The sequence below is a fragment of the Watersipora subatra genome, chromosome 6, assembly GCF_963576615.1.
Source record: "Watersipora subatra chromosome 6, tzWatSuba1.1, whole genome shotgun sequence".
NCBI lineage: Eukaryota > Metazoa > Bryozoa > Gymnolaemata > Cheilostomatida > Watersiporidae > Watersipora > Watersipora subatra.
This window is the reverse complement of record NC_088713.1, coordinates 29309212-29331314: the sequence shown is the minus strand read 5'-3', so window position 1 is coordinate 29331314 and position 22103 is coordinate 29309212. Positions and strand designations below refer to the sequence as shown.

The 22103-nt window shown below is 36.4% G+C and overlaps 1 protein-coding gene across 1 annotated transcript; it reads left to right on the top strand.

Moving 5' to 3' along the window:
- Positions 1–11632: 11632 nt before the first annotated feature.
- LOC137398886 (uncharacterized) lies at positions 11633–20912 on the top strand. Its single transcript, XM_068085052.1, has 4 exons — positions 11633–12088; positions 15814–15954; positions 17129–17222; positions 20579–20912. The coding sequence occupies exons 1-4, from the start codon at positions 12001–12003 to the stop codon at positions 20682–20684; spliced, it is 429 nt and encodes a 142-aa protein (XP_067941153.1). The 5' UTR covers positions 11633–12000; the 3' UTR covers positions 20685–20912.
- Positions 20913–22103: the final 1191 nt, after the last annotated feature.

Here is a 22103-nt window from a genome sequence, read left to right as displayed (position 1 = left end):
GGTCGAAAGTGTCCCATGGTCGAAAGTGTCCCATGGTCAAAAGTGTCCCATGGTCGAAGGTGTCCCATGGTCGAAGGTGTCCCATGGTCGAAGGTGTTTGGCGGTCGAAAGTGTCTGGCGGTCGAAAGTGTCTGGCGGTCGAAAGTGTCTGGCGGTCGAAAGTGTATGGCGGTCGAAAGTGTCTGGCGGTCGAAAGTGTCTGGCGGTCGAACGTGTCCCACAGTCGAAAGTGTCCTGACAAGCAATATACAGCTTGCTAATCCAGTTTAGAGAGAAAATAGTATTTTGGAGAATAGTTGATTTATGCTTCTATCTGATGTGTACAGTAAAGCTTTTAAATATTGAATGCAAATGCTAACACCCTGTTCCAGTACATATTTATAGTAAGTCAAGTAATCTAGAATGTTCTCAGCCCAAGGCCTCTCACCATTAACTTATAGGTGATTGAGCAATACAACCAAATTGTAAACAAAGCCACAAGCTATCAGGCAGTGGCCATAATGTATGAAGACCAGGACTATTGTACGCAATGTGAAAATTAGCTTCAGATTTCGTGACAGACAGTTAGCATATTTTTATAACTTTGGAACTTGATGGCAGCAAAGTCAGCATCATTCAAGGGTAACAATCTGTAATCAGAATTGTTGAGATTAATATTGATAGCCACCTGCAATTGACGAAGCTTGTCAGCCAGTAGATTTTACAGATTCTGTAGTTTAATACTTCATTTTAAAGCTGAAACTGCACAAAACTTTAGTAGATTTTATTAGAAAGTATCGATATATTGCTCTCATTTGCAATTGTTTTTGATATTTGAGCAGATCTGACTGCCAAAATGTTTCAGGACTGAAACTGAAAAAACCTGATTGCAGATAAAATGCTCAGATCAGGTGATAGTTTAATATGATGTCTGCAGAGAGAAAACAGAGTAGAGATGTATAACACTGCAACTTGAACACAATAGCTGATACCAGCTGTCGCGACGATAGCAATCGGAGATCTCATTTCGCACATCTTTTTCTTCTCAGCGTTTCGACTGTGATCAAGTTTTGTTGATTTTAATCTTGAAACATCCTGACAGTCAGACTACCACAAAACATAAAAACGAATTGCATATAATAAAAAAATGCCCTCAAGTTTCTGATGAATCCAATAATTTTAATTTAATATTTTCTGATGAATTTAATAAAATTTTGTTTAAAATAAACTTAAAAAACAATTGCATATGATAAAAAAATGACTGACTTGCAGTCAGTCATTTTGACAACAGCTGTTTCCATGACGCGCATGTGTCGCAAATTTGAGCTAATGCGAAAGTTAACCTCCAGCTAAACCAGTTTTGCAATTCCTGAAACTTAATCGATTCCATCACGCTTGTAAATAATGGAAACAGATTTTGCGAATGATGCACATTAATATACCATGCCAGCTATTCAATTTTAAACATTTTCAATACTTCCGTTTGTCGTTTCTCGATCGAGTTTCGTGTGTTTGCGTCGCTAACACGTGTGTCGCTAACTGCGTCGCTAATTATTAACTTATAGCGTACAATTCTTCACCTTTTTTCAACAAGGCGCTGGAGTCAATCCGCATCATGCTTATGTCCATAGAAACACTTAATTCACACAGTATCGCAACTTGCGCGCAACTCCAAATTCCCATGATGCGGTTCATGGAAAATACGTGTCATGGAAAATTATTGTTAGACAGTCTTGTGGTTTGGACTTTATCACTGACCTGCATGCAGCTCAGCTTCCCACCTTCTTTTGCCATCTCTTTGTGTCTAGTTCTCTCAACTCCATGTTACTCTCAGGTACATCTTTGTATCTCAGTCTAGGTCTGTCCTGATTCCTCTTTCCTCCGTTGAGTTGTGTGTATAATAATTGTCTTGGCAATTTTTCATATCCCATCCTGTGCGCATGTCTCAGCCATCTTAAGCCCTCTTTTGTTGGAATGTCCGCCATGCATGGGAGGTCAGCCCGTCTTAGGATTAATCTTACCTTGCCATAAAAAGTTCATTACACCGCGTAGTTGTCTCATCATGATTAAGAGTCGTCTTTTCATTTGCGTTTGGTACACTCTCCAGGCCTCTTATCCGTTTAATACGGCTGTTGTATACCTTACACTGAGCTTGGATGGTTACAGGCTTACTCCTCTCTAAACAATTTGGAAGTTTTCAAAAGGAAACACTAGGAGTTTCTATTCCCTGACCAAGAAATGGCTATTCTTTCAAGAGATAGCTACGAGATAATCCATGACAATTTTACTAATCAAACTAAGCTTTCTAGAATATTCTACAGCTTGTGTGGTCTCTATATCTATTAGGAGGTATATAGTTAGTTAGCTAGTAGTGTCATTTATAGATAAAAACCGTCCCCAGATATCACTCGTTTCAATATGGTCATATCGGAAATAAATATTACTGCATGATAAACTGAACCAGTAGTTGTGCTAAGATTCTACTCAATATTACTATTATTATTATTAATATTATTATTAGTATTTTAATAGCACAAGGAAGAGCTATTGTCTAGTATATATACAATGTGATCCAGACAGAGTTATATAAGTAGTACACCAGTTATCAAAGACTAAATATAGGTTTGCCAATCCATATGAAAACAGAGATGAAACCTTTCAAATAAATATTTGGAGTAGGCAGCATCTTTAATTACCGCCAATCAATCAGCAAACATCAATTATTCTCCTATTCAAATATTGCAGTGTTAGTATTAGCATCTACACCAGGTTGATTGTCGAGTTGTGTTTCTCCGAGGGAGTTGGAACGGCTTTATTCCGTTTATGATTCGAAATACATTTTTGCAAAGACTTTACACCAACTCAGACTACACAAAGGGGGTCATCTTTTTTAAATGTAATTTCAAAACCAATCCGCTTTTATTTTATAACATTGCGATATAATTGGTCAATTTCATGTTTCCATGTTGTACATTGTCAAATATGTAACAGCGTGATCCCCGTAGACTTGTTGTTCTACGGGGACTCTACAGGTAATATTGGCCCTCATTGGCTTATATTAGCTCGCTAATATAAGCCAATGAAAGCTTAAAGTTTCGTATCAACTTTATTTACCTAGTTTACAGACTAAGCAGCTCTCCCAGTTAAAAGTACTCACTTATTGTAAAAACAATGTGTTCATACGCCTAATTGATAAAAAGTGATAATATCCGATGAGCCAAGCATAAGATACAAAAAGGTAACATGTCAGATATAATATCATAATAATTTTGGTTACAGGCAAGAACAGTCGAGATTGCACGGGACTACAGAACAGATCAGTAGCCTAACAATAGCATAGATTGGCATAAAGATAAAGCCACAACAGAGTTAGTTAGCTGGATGTCAGTGGTGGTTATTCCGGTACTGATATAAATAGTATAAATTAGAATGCAACAGCAATGTAAGACACCAACATGGAACTATTCTATGTAAATTTGTTGTATATTATTATGTAGATGGGTAACTCGTGTTGTTTAATAAATCCTGGTTATGAAACTGGGATTGATGTGTGAATGTTATGTCAAAATATTCTTCTTATCCCACACATAAACAGACAAACATAATATACAGCGTTTCACCGATCTTCCGTTGGCAACTAAAACAAAGCTGTTTTACAACCGTTTTCGTTTTACACTAAACAGACTTTGTCGGTGTGGAGGCAACTCCAATAAATCATCCTGCTGTGAATGAACCTTTAACAAAGTCCTTTCGTTGGACTTACTCTGCCAATATTATTCTTTATTAATCTCATAGACTTAGTAAACTAGATGTATTTTCTTTATTAAAGTTGCGGTGTCACTTTTCAGTATTTGAAAAGTTGCCTGTCTGTAAAAATCGTTGTCATGCTGTTTTTTTTTCATCGCTCTATGTTCAATGTTATGTAATTTCATAAACAAATTAGTTAATCATTTTATTAAACCACACTGATTAGCGCGTTAAACTTTAAATAGCCGGCTGCGACAATAAAAGGCCATAAACTAACTATTCAGAAAGAAGAAAAAACAGAAGTCGAAGATTTGAAATATTCTGCCTTGTCATGTTTTGGCTTTTTATAGTACAAAGGACAAACCTAAATTAACCCCAACCACTGAAAAAATATTTACCGTCAAAAATATTCCGCTATAAATTTTCTTTGACACAAAAAATCTGAATTTTGAGTTTACAATAAAAACTTTCACAAATATAATATAATATAATATATATATATATATATATAATATAATAATATTATAATAAAATAATACAAAGATAAATAAGAATAACATACAAAGATACATACTTTACACTTACCCTTTTTGTTTGTTATACAAAATAGAGTTCAAAAAATACTATAACTAAGTACTATATGTATTAGTATATACATGTAGTACTTATTACTTATTATATGTATTTATATGTAATAATAATTAGTACTTATTATATATATTATAATAAGTACTAGTTATTATATCGTTTATAATAGTACTTATTATAAACTTAATTATAAGTTTATTTTTTATATACATGTACATAGATGAATATGTATACGCCGTTGCGGTTTGCTAATGAATTAACAAATCAGAACAAAGCTAGATGCCAGCAAAGGTAAATCTGTGTTTCAAAAAGGCATAGATACATTAGACTCGCCAACACACACATGGAAAGTACAAATTCTATCGTTCTTATTGAATCCTATAAGTCTCTAAGTCAATAAGTCTCCTTTTGTTTATTGTTTTGTTTGTTTAATTGGGTGTGCCTGCACACCCAATTAAACACCCACACCCTACACCTGGTGTGCCTGCAGGTGTTTGTTCATTTGCATAAACGGCTCACATTTTCACATTTTCTAGTAAATTTTATTCAAGATTCACATGTATATGTGGCGTGCATTCTGCAAACTTTCTAAAATATTTTGGCTTAAGACTTCGCCTGGTTCCTGAGAATCACCCTTTAAACACCCAACTGTAGGTGATCTGATTGAAGCTAAAAGAGCTATCAGGTACTGCTAGGCTTACTACCAGTAAAATATCTGTTGCTAGTAGTAACAGATATTTTACGAAAATTGCAGTAAAACAACTAACCTGCTAGTAGTGGGGTTACGTTGTACGTAACCTCACTATTATCACCTTGTAGCTTGTATTTTCCGGTAATGCTGTAGCTTGTATTTCTCAAAAAGGGACTGCTTTATAATGCCATTTTATTTAAACTATATGCATGTATTTCGTAGTGGTTTATTTAGATATTTTACGAAACAGGCAAGATATTACAATTAGTGTGTGTTTATAATATAATAATAATTAGTGTGTGGTTATAATATAATAATTAGTGTTTGGTTATAACCCTTCAAGGTGGAGTTATAACCCTTTGTTATAGCAAGAGGTGGTACCATGACATATATAAAATTAAGATTTTGAGTTCAGAAATACCATTTCAGCCCGCACAGATCTTGATCTATCTGATTTTAATATAATCTGAGTGAATATGGACCAAAACCTGATATGCACACTCCTTGACATGTTACACACCCTGGTATGCACACACCTTGACATGTACACACCCTGATAAACACACTCTTTAACATGTAAACATTCTGACACACACGCACGCACTCACTCACTCACTCACACACACACACACACACACACACATCTTGACATGAACACACCTTGACATAAACACACTTTGACATGTACACACCCTGATATACACACCCCTAGACATGAACACAGCCTGACATGAACACACCTTGACCTAAACACACTTTGACATGTACACATCCTGATATACACACCCCTGAACATGAAAACAGCTTGACATGAACACACATTGACATAAACACACTTTGACATGTACACACCCTGATATACACACCCCTGGACATGAAAACAGCTTGACATGAACACACATTGACATAAACACACTTTGACATGTACACACCCTGATATACACACCCCTGAACATGAAAACAGCTTGACATGAACACACATTGACATAAACACACTTTGACATGTACACACCCTGATATACACACCCCTGAACATGAAAACAGCTTGACATGAACACACCTTGACATAAACACACTTTGGCATGTACACACCCTGATATACACACCCCTAGACATGAACACAGCTTGACATGAACACACCTTGACATAAACACACTTTGACATGTACACACCCTGATATACACACTCCTGGACATGAACACAGCCTGACATGTACACACCTTGACATCCACCCACTCTGAATTGCTTTCCTCATCATCACTATTACTGTTACTGTTGCAATCATTGTAATGTTTGTTTATCATCCTGATAATTAGATTAAGTTACATCTGTGTTATTATTAGTTGTTGTCCGTCTGTTCGTCTGTGCCTCAGTCTGTTCGCTCTCCTTTCCTGTCATAAAGCAGAGAGAATAAAAATAGGTACATCTATTGCAAAATTATCTCTGTTGAGTTAATAAGCGGAATTTCCTCGACACGAGCCCCATATTGGGCAACGTTTTAGTCTCACTAATTGCGTGATTGCAATTCTGTGATTGCATAATTGTTGGTACATTTAAAATGCAAAAATAAAAAGGCTTTGACGTCCACACTGCACTTTACCATTTCTGACAACTTAACAACTTGATGTAACAGTCACCTATTATTAACAACAATTCTCAAAGGAAGCTGAGAAAAAGAATTACAATAAAATCATAAACTGTCCAATGAGGAGAGCTAACTATAACAAATAAATTTTGCATCAATTAGTTCTGAGTCGTTAATTATTAAGCCTTATAAACAGCAAGATTGGTAGTTACCGTTTAAAATAACCAATGGCAATACAGAAAAATGTTTTGAATAATCCTTTGTCTTAATTTTAATTATTAATAAGCTGAATGATAATGGTAGCTTTTATTGTATTATTATTCTGATAACTAATAGTTATCCGGATAACAATAAAGTTTTTGTTGTTATTTTTAATAACAACAAAAATATTATGTTACATTTATTTGTAATAAAACTATTCATAACTAAAATGCACCTGTGTTTATTATATAAATAGACAAAAGTGAAAGGATTGGTAGAGCAAAAACAGACTTGAAAGAACATTAGGGATTTTAGAATGACGATGAGTAAAGACCTACAGTATGTAAAATTTTGCAGGCAAAGTACATGAACCTATATGACACACAATATCAATAGTACATAAACCGATGTGGGGCACGACAGCAAAAGTGCATAAACTGAAGTGACACTCGACAGCATATGCCATTTCAGTTGATCAGGTTCAAATCAAGCCATGAACCTATGTAACAATTAACAGCAAAAACACTTAATCTTATGTGACACTGGACAGCAAGTGCATAACCCTAAGTGACACTCGACAGCAATTGCATAAACCTGTGTGACTCATGGCAGCAAAAGTAAATCAACTGATGTGACACTGAACAGCAAGTAAATAAACCTCAGTGACTTTCGACAGCAACACATAACCGTGTGTGACACTCGACAGCAAGTATGTAGCCCTATGCAACACTCAACAGCAAGTATGTAGCCTTATGTGACACTCAACAGCAAGTGCATAAACCTATGTGACTTTTGACAGCCAAAGTGCATAAACCGATATGGCAGTCGGCGGTAAGTGCATAAAACAATGTGACACTCGACAGCAAGTACATGAACCTAAGTGATTCTTGACAGCAAAAGGGCAGCAACACGGCAGCAAACATGCATGACACTACTATGGAGGACTCTGCAGTTGAAATCTGACAAGCTGCTCACCAAGATATGATTTATATTAAATATTCTGTTTGTTATTCAGTGATAAATACCTACACAGTACCATTATATAGACCATATATATGCCCTATGAACCAGACCTATATAATAGGTCTGGTGCAGTTTCTGCATCAGACAGTAAGCATTGAACTTGTGTTCTAAAGCTCATCATAGTTTCAACATATACTTAGAGTTTTAGCCCTAAATATAGTCTATTTTCTTGTAACGGAAGCTGTGGATGGAGGCAATCAATAATGTTACAAAAGTTCAAACAGGAACCAACGCCACAATAGGATATTAATAAACTCAGATAATTTGAGAATCACACACGGTGTTTGCATAGAAAGCAGTAGGTATAAATAATTCATGGAAAAGCCAACAGCACTTTCTGAACCAGCCACGCCAGCACTAGCCTTTTGCGCAGCTGCCACTAGGCTACATGCATAGATGATAGATAGAGATATAGATAAAGAGATAGATATATAGATAGATAAATAGATAGATGCATAAGTAGAAACATAGATACATACATACATGTAGATAGATAGACAGACAGGCAGACAGAGAGATAGAGAGATAAAGATATAGTTAGATACAAACATGTAGATAGATAGGTAGGTAGGTAGATAGATAAATAGATAGATGGATAGATAGATAGATATGTAGAAAGATAGATATATAAATAGATATATAAATAGATAGATAGATAGATAGATAGACAGGCATATAGATAGACAGATAGATAGATAGATATGTAGAAAGATAGATATATAAATAGATAGATAGATAAAAAAGATAGATAGATAGATAGATAGATAGATAGATAGATAGATAGATAGATAGACAGGCATATAGATAGACAGATAGATAGATATGTAGAAATATAGATATATAAATAGATATATAAATAGATAGATACATACAAACATGTGGATAGATAGACAAGCGATTTTCAACCACTGTGCCGAGTGAGATCCTCAAGTGTGCCGTGAGAAATTATGCAATGTCGCTTTTTTAAATACAGGTTTCTCACTGAGGAAGTTTAACAAGTTTAACTGTAGCAGCCTTGTATTTGAATGCCAAGGCCTCGATGTAATAGGCCTCGCTGTAGTAGGCCTCGATGTAGTAGGCTAAATATCCAGGTACTAAGATCCATGTGCATTTATTTAGTGCATTTGGCGAAGCTTAAAGGTTCACTTGCAACAAAATTCACATTACAGTTATTTGGTATCAAAAGATTCACCATGTCTTACTCTGTTGTGTTGTAGGTGCTAAATATGTAGAAAGGTGATTACAAGCTCTTAAAAGCTCAAAAACGAACAGAAAATCGCAGCCCCATGAGACTGCCGTAGTTTGGATTCCCTTTCCAAAACGGCTCAAATGTGATGTAGTTGTGAAAGATGGTTTCTGTTTACACTTTCATGCAATCTTAATCATCGAAATATTTTCACAAATATACTTCACGCATTCAATAAAACTATGTCTATTGTTCTTACGCATCAGTTTTATCGTTATTTTAATGCTGTCACTTTTAGCAGTGATATCTTATAACTTACCGTAAAAATTCATTAAACATTTTAACCTTACCTCGAAGGAGTACATACCATTGTCTGATAATCATGATGAGCCGGTTGGTCTCCTGTGATAATCGAAAAGTGCTGCAAAAATTATTTGCGAAGTATTGGGTCACATGATCAGATTTTGACTTGCCAATTAGACCAGGCTGAAACAAAACTGTAAAGTAGCGAGCATCCATATTTGAGACGGGGTCTTCGGTAAAACCCGAAGTGTTTGCTGCAAACTAGTATTACGATAAGTTTTATATTGAGCTTTTTATTGGCCTTTCAATTCACGTGAGAACATGCGTGACAAGACGATAACCAAATTTCGTGGTTACGTCATCGAAATAAAGAGATTCTAATCTACGGCGGCTTTTCGTTTTTGAGCTTTTAAGAGCTTGTAATCACATTCCCACATTCTTGGCACCTACAACACAACAGAGTAAGACATGGTGAATCTTTTCATACTAAATAACTGTAATGTGAATTTTATTGCAAGTCAACCTTTAAACACCATCACCAAATAAAACACCCGTCCCTTCAGAACAAGCTGACAGACTATTTTGTTCGCTTGCGCGTGAATACAGAGCAACAGGCAACTTTTATGAGAAAAACTACCAAGGTAAATGAGGACTCATCAGGACAAATGAATAAAAAATTCAGTAATTTAATATATGTTTATCTGCATAGTATATATAAAATTATAAGTATATATGTATACATACATATAATGCAACTCTATAATTAGGACTTCTGGCCCGTGGCCAGTCTTGGAAAACATAAACTGGCCCACATGTGAACAAAGGTTGCCCATGCATGGCTTACATGGTATTTAACTAGTCTCTACATCTTCTGTACTTACTCCTGTTTCCAGTAAATTCATTTTAGTTTGTGTACTCAGTATCTTAAGACCTACCATATAACAAAGAAAGAGCCTTATTACATTGTAGTGTACTGTATTATATTATATATATTAATCTTTATGTTCTATTATTGTTTATGCTTTATTATTTTGTTATTATTGCAAATGATTGTTGCACTTTATTTTTTAGAGTCACGATTCAGACTTTTTTTTGCACCTTGAAGGAAAGGTTACTATGGAATTTTTTGCAAGTAGATCATTTTTTCGTTGATGCTTGGTAGCAATGTCTACCGGACAAAATAAACTAACCATTTATTCAAATGATACAGAGAACTCGTTCATGCTGGAACTGAGTTTTTCACAATCATCTGTCAGTTAAGATATTTCCATGGTAACTGGCCCAGACTGTTGTGTAATTGAAATTCACACAACTACCTGTCATACATCAGCTGCTGTCAGATGTCAGCTGCCGTCACACATAACCCGATATCACACATTAAATGTTGTTAAACAATAGCTGCTGTCACATGCCATCAGCTGTCACATGTCAACTGGCATCATATGTCAGCTGTTGTAACGCATTAGCTGCATGCTGACACATGTCAGCGACTGTCACATATCAGCTGCTGTCACACATACAGTAAGCTGCTGTCACACATCAGTTTGCAGACACATGTCAGCTAATGCCACACATCAGCGGCTGTAGCATGTCATGTACATTTCTACATGAAGTAGGTCTGTAGAGCCACGCACATACACAGACAGATGTTTCCCTCTAAAGCAACCCCACAGAGCAACACACCCACACATGCATGCACACACACACACACATACACATATGTAACTTTCCATCTGAAACAGGTCTCTAGAAAAACCCATGCGCATGCGCAGACAGATAGAAACTTAAATCTGTGTGTACACGCATGTGCGCGTATGCGCACGCACCCATACGCACATGTGCACGTGTGCGTGCGCATACGCACTTGTGCACATGACAGTGTGACATATGACAGTGCAACAGTGTGACATGCGCGCACATGCATGCGCATACATGCACACGCGCACAGACAGTGTGTAGGCGCGCGTATGCCGACACTGTCATGCGCACACAGGCAGATGTAAGTTTTTATCAAAAGTAGGTCTGCTGAACCACACACACTTACGCAGGTGTAAGTTTCTGTCAAAAGTAGGTCTACTGAGCCACACACACTTACACAGATGTAAGTTTTTATCTAAAGTAGGTCTCTATAACCGTAAACACATGCAATTAGATGTAATTGTTTATTTAAAGATAGTTTTCAGTTAAGGATCAACTGTACGGTTTCATATCCAATTTCTTTCAGTAGGTTCTTACTAGACTCATCGAGCTACTCAGCAAATAGATTTAACAAGTTTGTTTGCTAACAAAGAGCATATAATGCTTGGTGAATCCTTGCTGTTAGCTTATCTAGCAGCATCCTTCATTTGTATCGAAGTCAAGAGGAAGAGAGATAAAGAAACTAATTATAAAAGTCAGGAGTGGTCGGGCACGGCAGCAAAGCAGCATATCATAAAAGACCATCTCCAATTACCCTCTCACGTCATTCGTATCGAGTGCGGCATCATTTGACGGCTCTAAAGCATTTTAATCATCTCTTCACCGTTGCTTTGAAAAATTAGCCGATTTTCTCGAACCAAAGAATTCTAACAGCAAAGCATTTCTTGTTTGTGAGCACCTTCCGTTGTCGTTCAATGGTATAAGAAGTCATTTGAAGCTGGTCGTTTATGCTCCAACGTGCCCATTGGAACAGTCGAGACTCTTGAGTGGGCTTTAAGAATGCCTGTTATACCTGCTCCATGGCAGCCAAAGAATATTCCAGCTCTGGTTGTTTGTTTCTTTTTTATCCAATCAGCACAAGGAAAAGGTGAGTTTCTCTTCACTTCCTAGCAGTAAAGTCATTTATATGTTAATTTGTAATTTTTCTCATTACTATAGAAGATAGCTAAGGTTTCACACACCAGTTTTTTAGTGGAGGATCGTATCTTCAAACACTTTAAAGCAGGTGCTTGCACATTTAGTCATTCTATAACAAGTGCTTGCCCCTTTAGCTACTTTTCGCAGGTGCTTGCACCTCAATCTATGTGTTGCAAGTGCCTGCACATTCAACCATTCTGTAGCAGGTGCTTGCACATCTAACCATTCTTTAGCTAGTACTTGCTAATCGAGCCATTCTGTCGCAGGTGTTTGCGCTTTTAGTCATTCTGTAGCAGGTGCTAGCACTTTCAGCCATTCTGTAACAATGCTTGCATCTTTAGTCATTTTGTAGCAGGCGCTAGCACCTTATGTCGTTCTGTAGCAAGGGCTTGCGCCTCCATTCATTCTGTAGCAGGTACATACAGCTCCGGTAGACAGTGCATCTCTTGCTGAGTTGTTCGCTCGCAATGCTTGGCTCCAGCCATTCACTTTTTTCTGATAACCAATGGTGCACATTGACACTGTTTATATTTTTGTGAAATATGTTACTTCTGGCATAGAACTACATTTTAAAATCTCTACATGTTAAGAGAACAAAAAATAGTTTATTTTGACTCGAATTATTGTGTTAGCCACAGTTTGTGTTCAAAGATGATTTTTCTTTTTTTGCTGACGGATAATCACCTCTACATCTAGTAAAGCAATTATGCAAAAGTGTGCATTTCAGGTAACGCTGGAATGTTTATTAATAGACGATGTGGTGCAAACAAACTGTAGCGTAAAAATTATGTCACACCGAGTTTGCACTCTTCGCGTGTTTTTCAAAATAGCTTCCGGTTTTCACTGACTCTACGATATGCATTACTTTTGTTAATTGTTTTAATTTAGAATTTATTTTACAAGCAAAATATAGATCAGAGTATTTTGCAATTAAACCAACAATAGAGAAGGGTTATTAATGCTAGCCTACACTCAGTTATTCTGACAAATGTGGAAGGCGGCATGATGCCCACAGTTATTGATTCTTAAGTCACTGCATAGCCTGATATTCATTTAAAGTGGCAGCCGGTTATGAGGCTGGCAGCTAATTTAGACAGTATTATTTATAATTCCAAAATCCTGATTATGTTGATGATTTAGATCAGGAGCAAAAAGCACAAGTTAATTGTGTAAAACTTGCCTAAGAAACCAAATGTTTCGCACATGCTAGCATTTTTTATTTATGAAGTTATGATTGCTGTACGATCAATTGTACGATCGCTTGTACGATCGCTTGTACGATCAATTTTACGATCGAGTTTACGATCGCTTGTCTGATCGATTTTCCGATCGATTGTCCGATCGCTTGTACGATGATTTGTACGATCACTCGTACGATCGCTCGTACGATCGCTCGTACAATCGCTTGTTTATCCAGTTATGATCGCTTGTTCCTAGTATTCTTCCATGATTTGACCTAGTATAGTGAATCTTTGTACCTAAACACGTTAGCAATTCATCAGTGTGGTGTAAAATCTTGTTTTTCATCCAAAGTTATTGGATGAAAAACAGGATGACATGTAGGCACTTACAGCATCATCTACTGCTGCCCTTTTGGCTGCTTAGCATCATCTGTTTGCTTGTTTACTCAGTCCAAAAGGCACCCTCAGTGGGCAATTTGACGCTAAACACTTTCCCCATTGTTATTTTCTCTGCTTTTTTCCGAATGAGATTCTGTCAGTAAAATACAAAGACTTCTGACTTCTGGTAAAATGATAGAAAAAAGTCATTCCTCTTAATCAAAGCGTGTATTTGTGTATCTTATGTAACAAAAATATTTGCCAATGTTTGGATAACCTGTTAACTACTGTTGAGCGTCTCGTGACATCATCTCATTAAATGTTTATTTAGTGTCACTATCGCTTGGTATGACCTCAGTTTTAGTTAGAGGAATACCCACCCAAGAACAATCCTTTCCACCCAAATAATAATTAGATATAAACTCATAAACTTGCATCTGACATTTATGCTGCCTATCTGATGCCAACTGCAAATCATTGTCAGTACCACGATGTCAAATTTCCCATATAATGTATGGCTGAGATCCTTTATTCGCTATTGTTTCTAAGAAATCTCATAATCTCTATCAGCATCACGTTTCAACTGTTTACGTATGATCGTGCATGCTGCCAGAGAATTACAAGCCACAATTTAATCATTCACTGTAACACAATCTCTACAACTTTGACACCATATCTCAACGTACACAGGGCTGTCAGTGTGTAGCATTATGCTAACAGAATGGCCCAATCCTTGCCATTAAAGGTTTTCCTAAATGAATTTCCAAAAAAGACTTGGTTAGTTCCGTCTTTTTCTCACAGAACATTTTCTGAACAATTAATATCATGATATGAAATGTGCAGTATTGCAGTATTGCAGTATTGCAGTATTGCAGTATTGCAGTATTGCAGTATTGCAAGAGTATCACCTATTTCTTCAGGCCAAGATTTTACGATTTAAAAGATTTTGTTCAACCCTTAACATATAATCGAATATATATTAATATATATAATAATGTTTATATTTTCAGTACAATGATAGCAAACAGTGCAAAGGATTCTATGCCACCCTTTACCTCTCCACACCAGAAAAACTAACCACTTCGCGATCCCCATTAATATATATTTTATTAATCAGTTCTCAAAGCATGATAGTAAAGAGTATTACAATATAAGTGTATGTGTCTCACTTTTGAGCTCTCCTCCTGAGAGAAGGCATCATAAACCTTTATATAGCCTAGCCCAATCCCTCCATGTCGAGAAGGCCGACTGGTCCTTTCTCAACTAGCTGGCTTTCTTCCAGCTGAATTTTTCTTTAAACCAGCTGGCCCAAGCTAGTGGTCACCCTGCTTTTATCGCAAGGCAATAGCGTTTAGTGTTTTTTCGAAGGCATAGCATTGCCAGCCAGACAGCCCAAACTCCAGCAGACAAACATTCATTGAAGTGAAGCCACTATTTACCCTTTTTGAATAACATTTTGTATTTGTGCCCATACTAGCGGCTCATGGATTTGAGCTATGAACTATTCACGGCAATAAAACTCTACAACTTACATTGTATATATATAAGTTTCAGCGTTTGTCTGTATTCTGTTTGTCTGTCCATATGTCTAGTTACAGCGATAAAGCTTTAGGAATGGAAAATCTGCTTTACACTAGCTTTAATATTGGAACCTGTAGTTCTGCAGACGAGCATTTATCTAACACACTACTCTGTTCAACTCGCTATACTATAGAATATATTAGGCACATGTCTATTACACATGTCAATCTCTCTTGGCTTCACGCTTAGCACTGCAGCTAGTGTTATTCGTAGAGTCATACCAGAAGAAAAATGTGAGCACAATACACAAAAAACGTGGCCAACAAGACTAAAGCAATCAATGTAGATTATCTGTAGTAGGCACTGCAGGCAGTGCTGTACAAATTTCACACAATAAACACACTACACAGAACTAAACTTCCTTTAAAAATTAGAATGGTAAATGTTGTATACATGAGCCAAAGAATTTTTCGGTGTGACAACTTTTTTATTACCCGTGCAACCGTTGATATTCAGCCAGTATATTTACAATTGTATATACATGGAGCTGTTTTAAGAACTTTGGGTCAATCTTTAGAAAAATTTTATTTTTCAGTTTCAGCGACTGAGTACCTGCAAAGAAGATCCACTAGTTCAATGGATGAGCACTTGCTAGCCTGCATTCTCAGCCCATCTTGCAGTTCAGAGAAGCTAAAAAACTCTGACTATGTCAAGAATTCAGAACAACTTAACTCAGGTTTGCTTATCAAAACTAAGAATCAGCAGAATTCTTGCAAGAGCTCTAGACTGATGATTGCAAGCACTTGATGTCACTACTATTGCATGTGATTGCAAGCACTTGATGTCACTACTATTGCATGTGATTACAAACACCTGCTGTCATTGATGTCGGCATGTGATTACAAGCACCTGCTGTCATTGATATCGGCATGTGATTACAAGTACCTGCTGTCATTGCTATTGCATGTGATTACAAGCACTTGCTGCCACTGCTACTATGGCATGTGATTACAAGCACCTGCTGCCATTGATATTGGCATGTGATTACAAGTACCTGCTGTCATTGCTATTGCATGTGATTACAAGCACTTGCTGTCACTGCTATGGCATGTGATTACAAGCACCTGCTGTCACTGCTATTGCATGGAATTACAAGCACCTGCTGTCATTGCTATTGCATGTGATTACAAGCACCTGCTGCCTTTGTTATTGCATGTGATTACAAGTACCTGCTGTCACTGCTATTGCATGGGATTAAAAGAACCTGCCGTCACTGCCATTGCATGGGATTACAAGCACCCGCTGTCATTGATATTTCATGTGATTACAAGCACCTGCTGTCACTGCTATTGCATGTGATCAAAAGCACCTGCTTTCATTGCTATTGTATGTGGTTACAAGCCATGCAGTATTTCCTACAGCATGTAATTTCAAGCACCTGCAGTCATTTTCACTGCATGTGCTTATAAGCATATACTGCCTGTCTATATCTTGTGATCACAAGAACTTGCCGTTTTTGATATTGCTTGTGATTACACGCATATACCGTCATTCCTACTGCATGTGATGACAAGCACATGCAACATTTTATTGCATGCAATTACAAGAGCCTGTTGTGCTTTCTGTTGCTTGTAATTACAAGCAGTTTTGGTAGCTGCTTGTGCAACTACCAAAACTAGCAACTAGCATTTTATGCTAGTTGATATTTATATATATATAAAATATAGTAGTTGATTTTAATTGTGGCTAGCTGGCAAGCAGCATACAAAAGACAGAGACTGCTATCTGAGACAGTGTTATGTATGAACAGATCTGACAGCAATAGTTATACATTTTGATAAACAGAGACTGCTATCTGAGACAGTGTAATGTGTAAAGAGATGTGAAAGCAATAGAGACATTTTTTGCAGACGATCTGAGTAGGCTGTATCAACCAAAGGAAGACAAGATGGCAAGGAAGCAAGAAATAGTTAAACATGCATCGATTCTTGATTCTATAAAAAGGTAACTTTGTTGGTAACATTTATAGGATTTAATTAAAATTATGCTTCAAGGTTGATGATCTTATTTATGGTTATTTCGTAGCAAGACTTGGGCCTTTCTTTGTTTCCGTATGAACGTAAAGTGGATTAAGAAATTGCCGATGCAAAACGATGTATGGAAGTTATTGATTTTTCCTAATTAAAAAAAGTTACGTTTTAGACATGCACGAAGTAACAATTTTTACGCATTAAATACAAGATTTTTAGTGTAGTTCAAAATTTTAAGATATCAGAACATTTGAGATGACTTCGCACAACTTCTTTTTAATTTTTTCCAAAAGTATTTTTATCTACTGCGATCGCTTTTGATGTTTGAAGTGATTCGATTGCCAGAATGTTGCAAGATTTAAACCCGATGAATTTTGATCATGGTTAAACTACTTAGACCAATATAAAGTGTGATTATGAGACCTACAGCTGTAACTACATAGGGACCAACAGAACAGAGACAAATGATGTTTCTAGCACTAGCCGACAACAGCTATCGCAATGATAAAAACTAGCAATGTCATTTCACACGTATTTTTTCTGTGCACTTTGATCGCGACAAGCTTTTCGCAATTTTAGTCTAGAGACATTCTGCCGATCCTTAAACGTCAAAATCAATCAGAAATAATGAAAAAACACCCGTACATTTTTATGAAACCTCAAAAAATTGGTGAGTTTGTTTTTAAACTACTTCTAAACTTTCACAGTTATAGTAAATGTGCAAACATATAAATGCAATTACATGTGGCATACGTGTATAGTACATAGTATTTAGATGTAATGATGAAAAAACTATAATGTTGAAGTAACTAGTAGGGACTAGAAGGGTTTACTATAGTTAAAGTAACTAGTAGGAAATAAGAGGAATTACTATAGAGTTAAAGTAGCTAGTAGGAAGTAGGAAAAATTACTATAGAGTTAAATTAACTAGTAAGAAGTAAGAGGGATTACTATAGAGTTAAAGTAGCTAGTAGGAAGTAAGAGGGATTACTATAGAGTTAAAGTAGCTAGTAGGATGTAGAAGGGATTACTATGGAGTTAAAGTAACTAGTAGGAAGTAAGAGGGATTCCTATAGAGTTAAAGTAGCTAGTAGGAAGTAAAAGGGATTACTATAGAGTTAAAGTAACTAGTAGGAAGTAAGAGGGATTACTATAGAGTTAAAGTAACTAGTAGGAAGTAAGAGGGATTCCTATAGAGTTAAAGTAGCTAGTAGGAAGTAAGAGGGATTACTATAGAGTTAAAGTAACTAGTAGGAAGTAGGAAAAATTACTATAGAGTTAAATTAACTAGTAAGAAGTAAGAGGGATTACTATAGAGTTAAAGTAGCTAGTAGGAAGTAAGAGGGATTACTATAGAGTTAAAGTAGCTAGTAGGATGTAGAAGGGATTACTATGGAGTTAAAGTAACTAGTAGGAAGTAAGAGGGATTACTATAGAGTTAAAGTAGCTAGTAGGATGTAGAAGGGATTACTATGGAGTTAAAGTAACTAGTAGGAAGTAAGAGGGATTCCTATAGAGTTAAAGTAGCTAGTAGGAAGTAAGAGGGATTACTATAGAGTTAAAGTAACTAGTAGGAAGTAGGAAAAATTACTATAGAGTTAAATTAACTAGTAAGAAGTAAGAGGGATTACTATAGAGTTAAAGTAGCTAGTAGGAAGTAAGAGGGATTACTATAGAGTTAAAGTAGCTAGTAGGATGTAGAAGGGATTACTATGGAGTTAAAGTAACTAGTAGGAAGTAAGAGGGATTACTATAGAGTTAAAGTAACTAGTAGGAAGTAAGAGGGATTACTATAGAGTTAAAGTAGCTAGTAGGAAGTAAGAGGGATTACTATAGAGTTAAAGTAGCTAGTAGGAAGTAGAAGGGATTACTATGGAGTTAAAGTAACTAGTAGGAAGTAAGAGGGATTACTATAGAGTTAAAGTAGCTAGTAGGAAGTAAGAGGGATTACTATAGAGTTAAAGTAGCTAGTAGGAAGTAGAAGGGATTACTATGGAGTTAAAGTAACTAGTAGGAAGTAAGAGGGATTACTATAGAGTTAAAGTAGCTAGTAAAAAGTAAGAGGGATTACTATAGAGTTAAAGTAGCTAGTAGGAAGTAAGAGGGATTACTATAGAGTTAAAGTAGCTAGTAGGAAGTAAGAGGGATTACTATGGAGTTAAAGTAACTAGTAGGAAGTAGAAGGGATTACTATGGAGTTAAAGTAACTAGTAGGAAGTAAGAGGGATTACTATAGAGTTAAAGTAGCTAGTAGGAAGTAAGAGGGATTACTATGGAGTTAAAGTAACTAGTAGGAAGTAAGAGGGATTACTATAGAGTTAAAGTAGCTAGTAGGAAGTAGAAGGGATTACTATGGAGTTAAAGTAACTAGTAGGAAGTAGAAGGGATTACTATAGAGTTAAAGTAGCTAGTAGGAAGTGAGAGGGATTACTATAGAGTTAAAGTAGCTAGTAGGAAGTAGAAGGGATTACTATGGAGTTAAAGTAACTAGTAGGAAGTAAGAGGGATTACTATAGAGTTAAAGTAGCTAGTAGGAAGTAGAAGGGATTACTATAGAGTTAAAGTAACTAGTAGGAAGTAAGAGGGATTACTATTGAGTAATATAGCATAAAGGAGTAAAATCATTCTTTCAAGACAAAATTAATTAGTCAAACCTCAAAGAAGTAAACATGAGTAAAATATTCATGACAACGATCTACAAACCTGTTCATTGAAGGCAGTTGCCCTAATGCATGCAAGGGCGCATTTTCGATGTGCAAATCAGGTAGACCTTGGTACATTTATAGAGAAAATGAAAGTTCTAAAAATGCCAATTGATTATTAAAGTAAAAATTAATCTGCAGTTTAGCATGCGGTCGAGTGACACTAGCGGTAAATGGTAGTGGTAGTGGTAGAATGTCATGAGATCGATTGATCAAAAACCGTAAAACATGATATCGCAGTAGGTGGTTTAATCACCAGCCATACTAGTGCGATGGTCTGCAACGAGTTTTATAAAATAGTAGTTAATTTAAATATGCATTCCCACGCAACTTGTCTAAATGCTATAATATGCTGCTGTCAAATATTTACTACAATGAGGGCCGCATCTGTCAGAAACAAAATTGCACCATACAGGAATCAACTTCAGATAATTACGTCAACAGCCTGAGGCATTACCAACTGTGCCACACATATACCTTACTGCACAGAAGTAATTGCCCAGATGCTCCCTACACAAATTGATCTCTAACTGGATAGCCAGAGTACTTGTAATAATATTAGGGGACAGGCTTCTTATAACACCTACTACATGGATGTAGTTGTTAACAACCTATCATTTATTCGCAGATATGGAGGAAGCGTGCATCATGGCAACCCAATATCTGTGTCTCTTGGGAAAAGACTCTCTGAAACTAATAGCAATATAGTGTCCAAGTTCTTTCAGGATTGGTAAAGCATTGTGCTCAGTTTATCGTTAAACTTTCTATAATATTATTTATTGTTATATTTTTAATAACTCTTGAGTTTTGTCGCAGGCGCTTGTAAAAGCCTGTTTTTTCTTACTAGTATGAGTACTGAGTAAAGGCTAAATATTATACGTGCTGTTGAGAACCTGAGCTAAAACTACCGTGTGATGGTATAGGAAATGCCGCTCGTCTCTCGCTGTCCAAGTCTCTGTAAAGCCTTCATAATGACAACGTGTCCAGTATGTTTCTTTTCTATTCATTGTAAAAAATCTTTGCTATATTGTTGATAATAAATAATCATTATTTCAGTGGTTCTGTTATTCAGGTGACTGGGTAGTGCTGATATGTTTATAGACCTTTAGCTTATGGTCGGTGCATACTTTGATTTGATAATTTGTTGATTAGTGGCTCTACTGCTATCATTTAACAAGAGGATGATCCCAAAATTATAAACAACGAATTAGGCCACTCAATAGGTGTGGATACACCTACTGATGTCTAACTCTAGGATAAGTGTACATGAACATCTGATATACAGATCTAGTAAAGGTGTGGATACATGACTGGTATGCAACCTGTTAGCTGCGTAATGTGCAATTTGATGTATGTACGTACGTGGTTTGTGTAAAGGCTGTTTGCCCCAGAGCCGTATAGCTTCACAGAGTGCCGTGACAAAAACCGGAAACAAAAACGCTTGTTTCCAAACAAACTTGATCGAAATAGTTTAATACTCTAATAGAATATTCATACCTCGCTCTCAATACCTCACCCTTTTGCGTTTACTTTTTTACAAAAAGATATTGGTAGCATATTGTAAGGAATTTTGTCCTCTTTCAAATGGTGTATGATACAACAATTAATTTCAAAGCGACTGCCAATGGGAATAATTTTTGCTGGTTAATGTTGCGGCCTCTCTATTATAATTTAAATTTTAAAAAAAGTGGGCGTTGCTTGTTTGTCTGGAAACGAGCAAGTACCTATATACATACTTCCATTTATTGGTCGAAGGACTCTGTGAAGCTATACGGCTCTGGTTTGTCCTAAATATTGACAACAACGTTGTGTCATGCTTCTGTTAGAGCGAGACCTGATTGGTTGGTTTTACTATTTGGTCTTGAATCATGTTTTTGGTTCTAGCATTGTACTCAGTCTGTAAACTCAGTTCAGTGTATTATGTTGGTTTTGGCTGGGTTCAGAAATATAAGTAGGCCTACACAAATGATAGTGACTGCTAACACAACCGTAACAAAAAGGTAGATACAAAGCTACTATGCATCTCTAGTACAAAGTGCAATCCTTAAAAAAGGAGTGGATACACATATGATATGCAGCTCAAGTAAGGGAATAGATACACAGTTGATAATCAGCTCTAGAGAAGGGATGGATACACAGCTGAAATGCAGTTT

What these genes read in the sequence shown, in the direction of transcription:
- LOC137398886 (XM_068085052.1), top strand. Translation starts at nt 12,001, where the DNA reads ATGCCTGTTATACCTGCTCCATGGCAGCCAAAGAATATTCCAGCTCTG. An exon ending in TTCAGAACAACTTAACTCAG is followed by an intron (nt 15,955 to 17,128) that starts GTTTGCTTATCA and finishes CATTTTTTGCAG; the next exon opens with ACGATCTGAGTAGGCTGTAT. An exon ending in ATTCTTGATTCTATAAAAAG is followed by an intron (nt 17,223 to 20,578) that starts GTAACTTTGTTG and finishes ATTTATTCGCAG; the next exon opens with ATATGGAGGAAGCGTGCATC.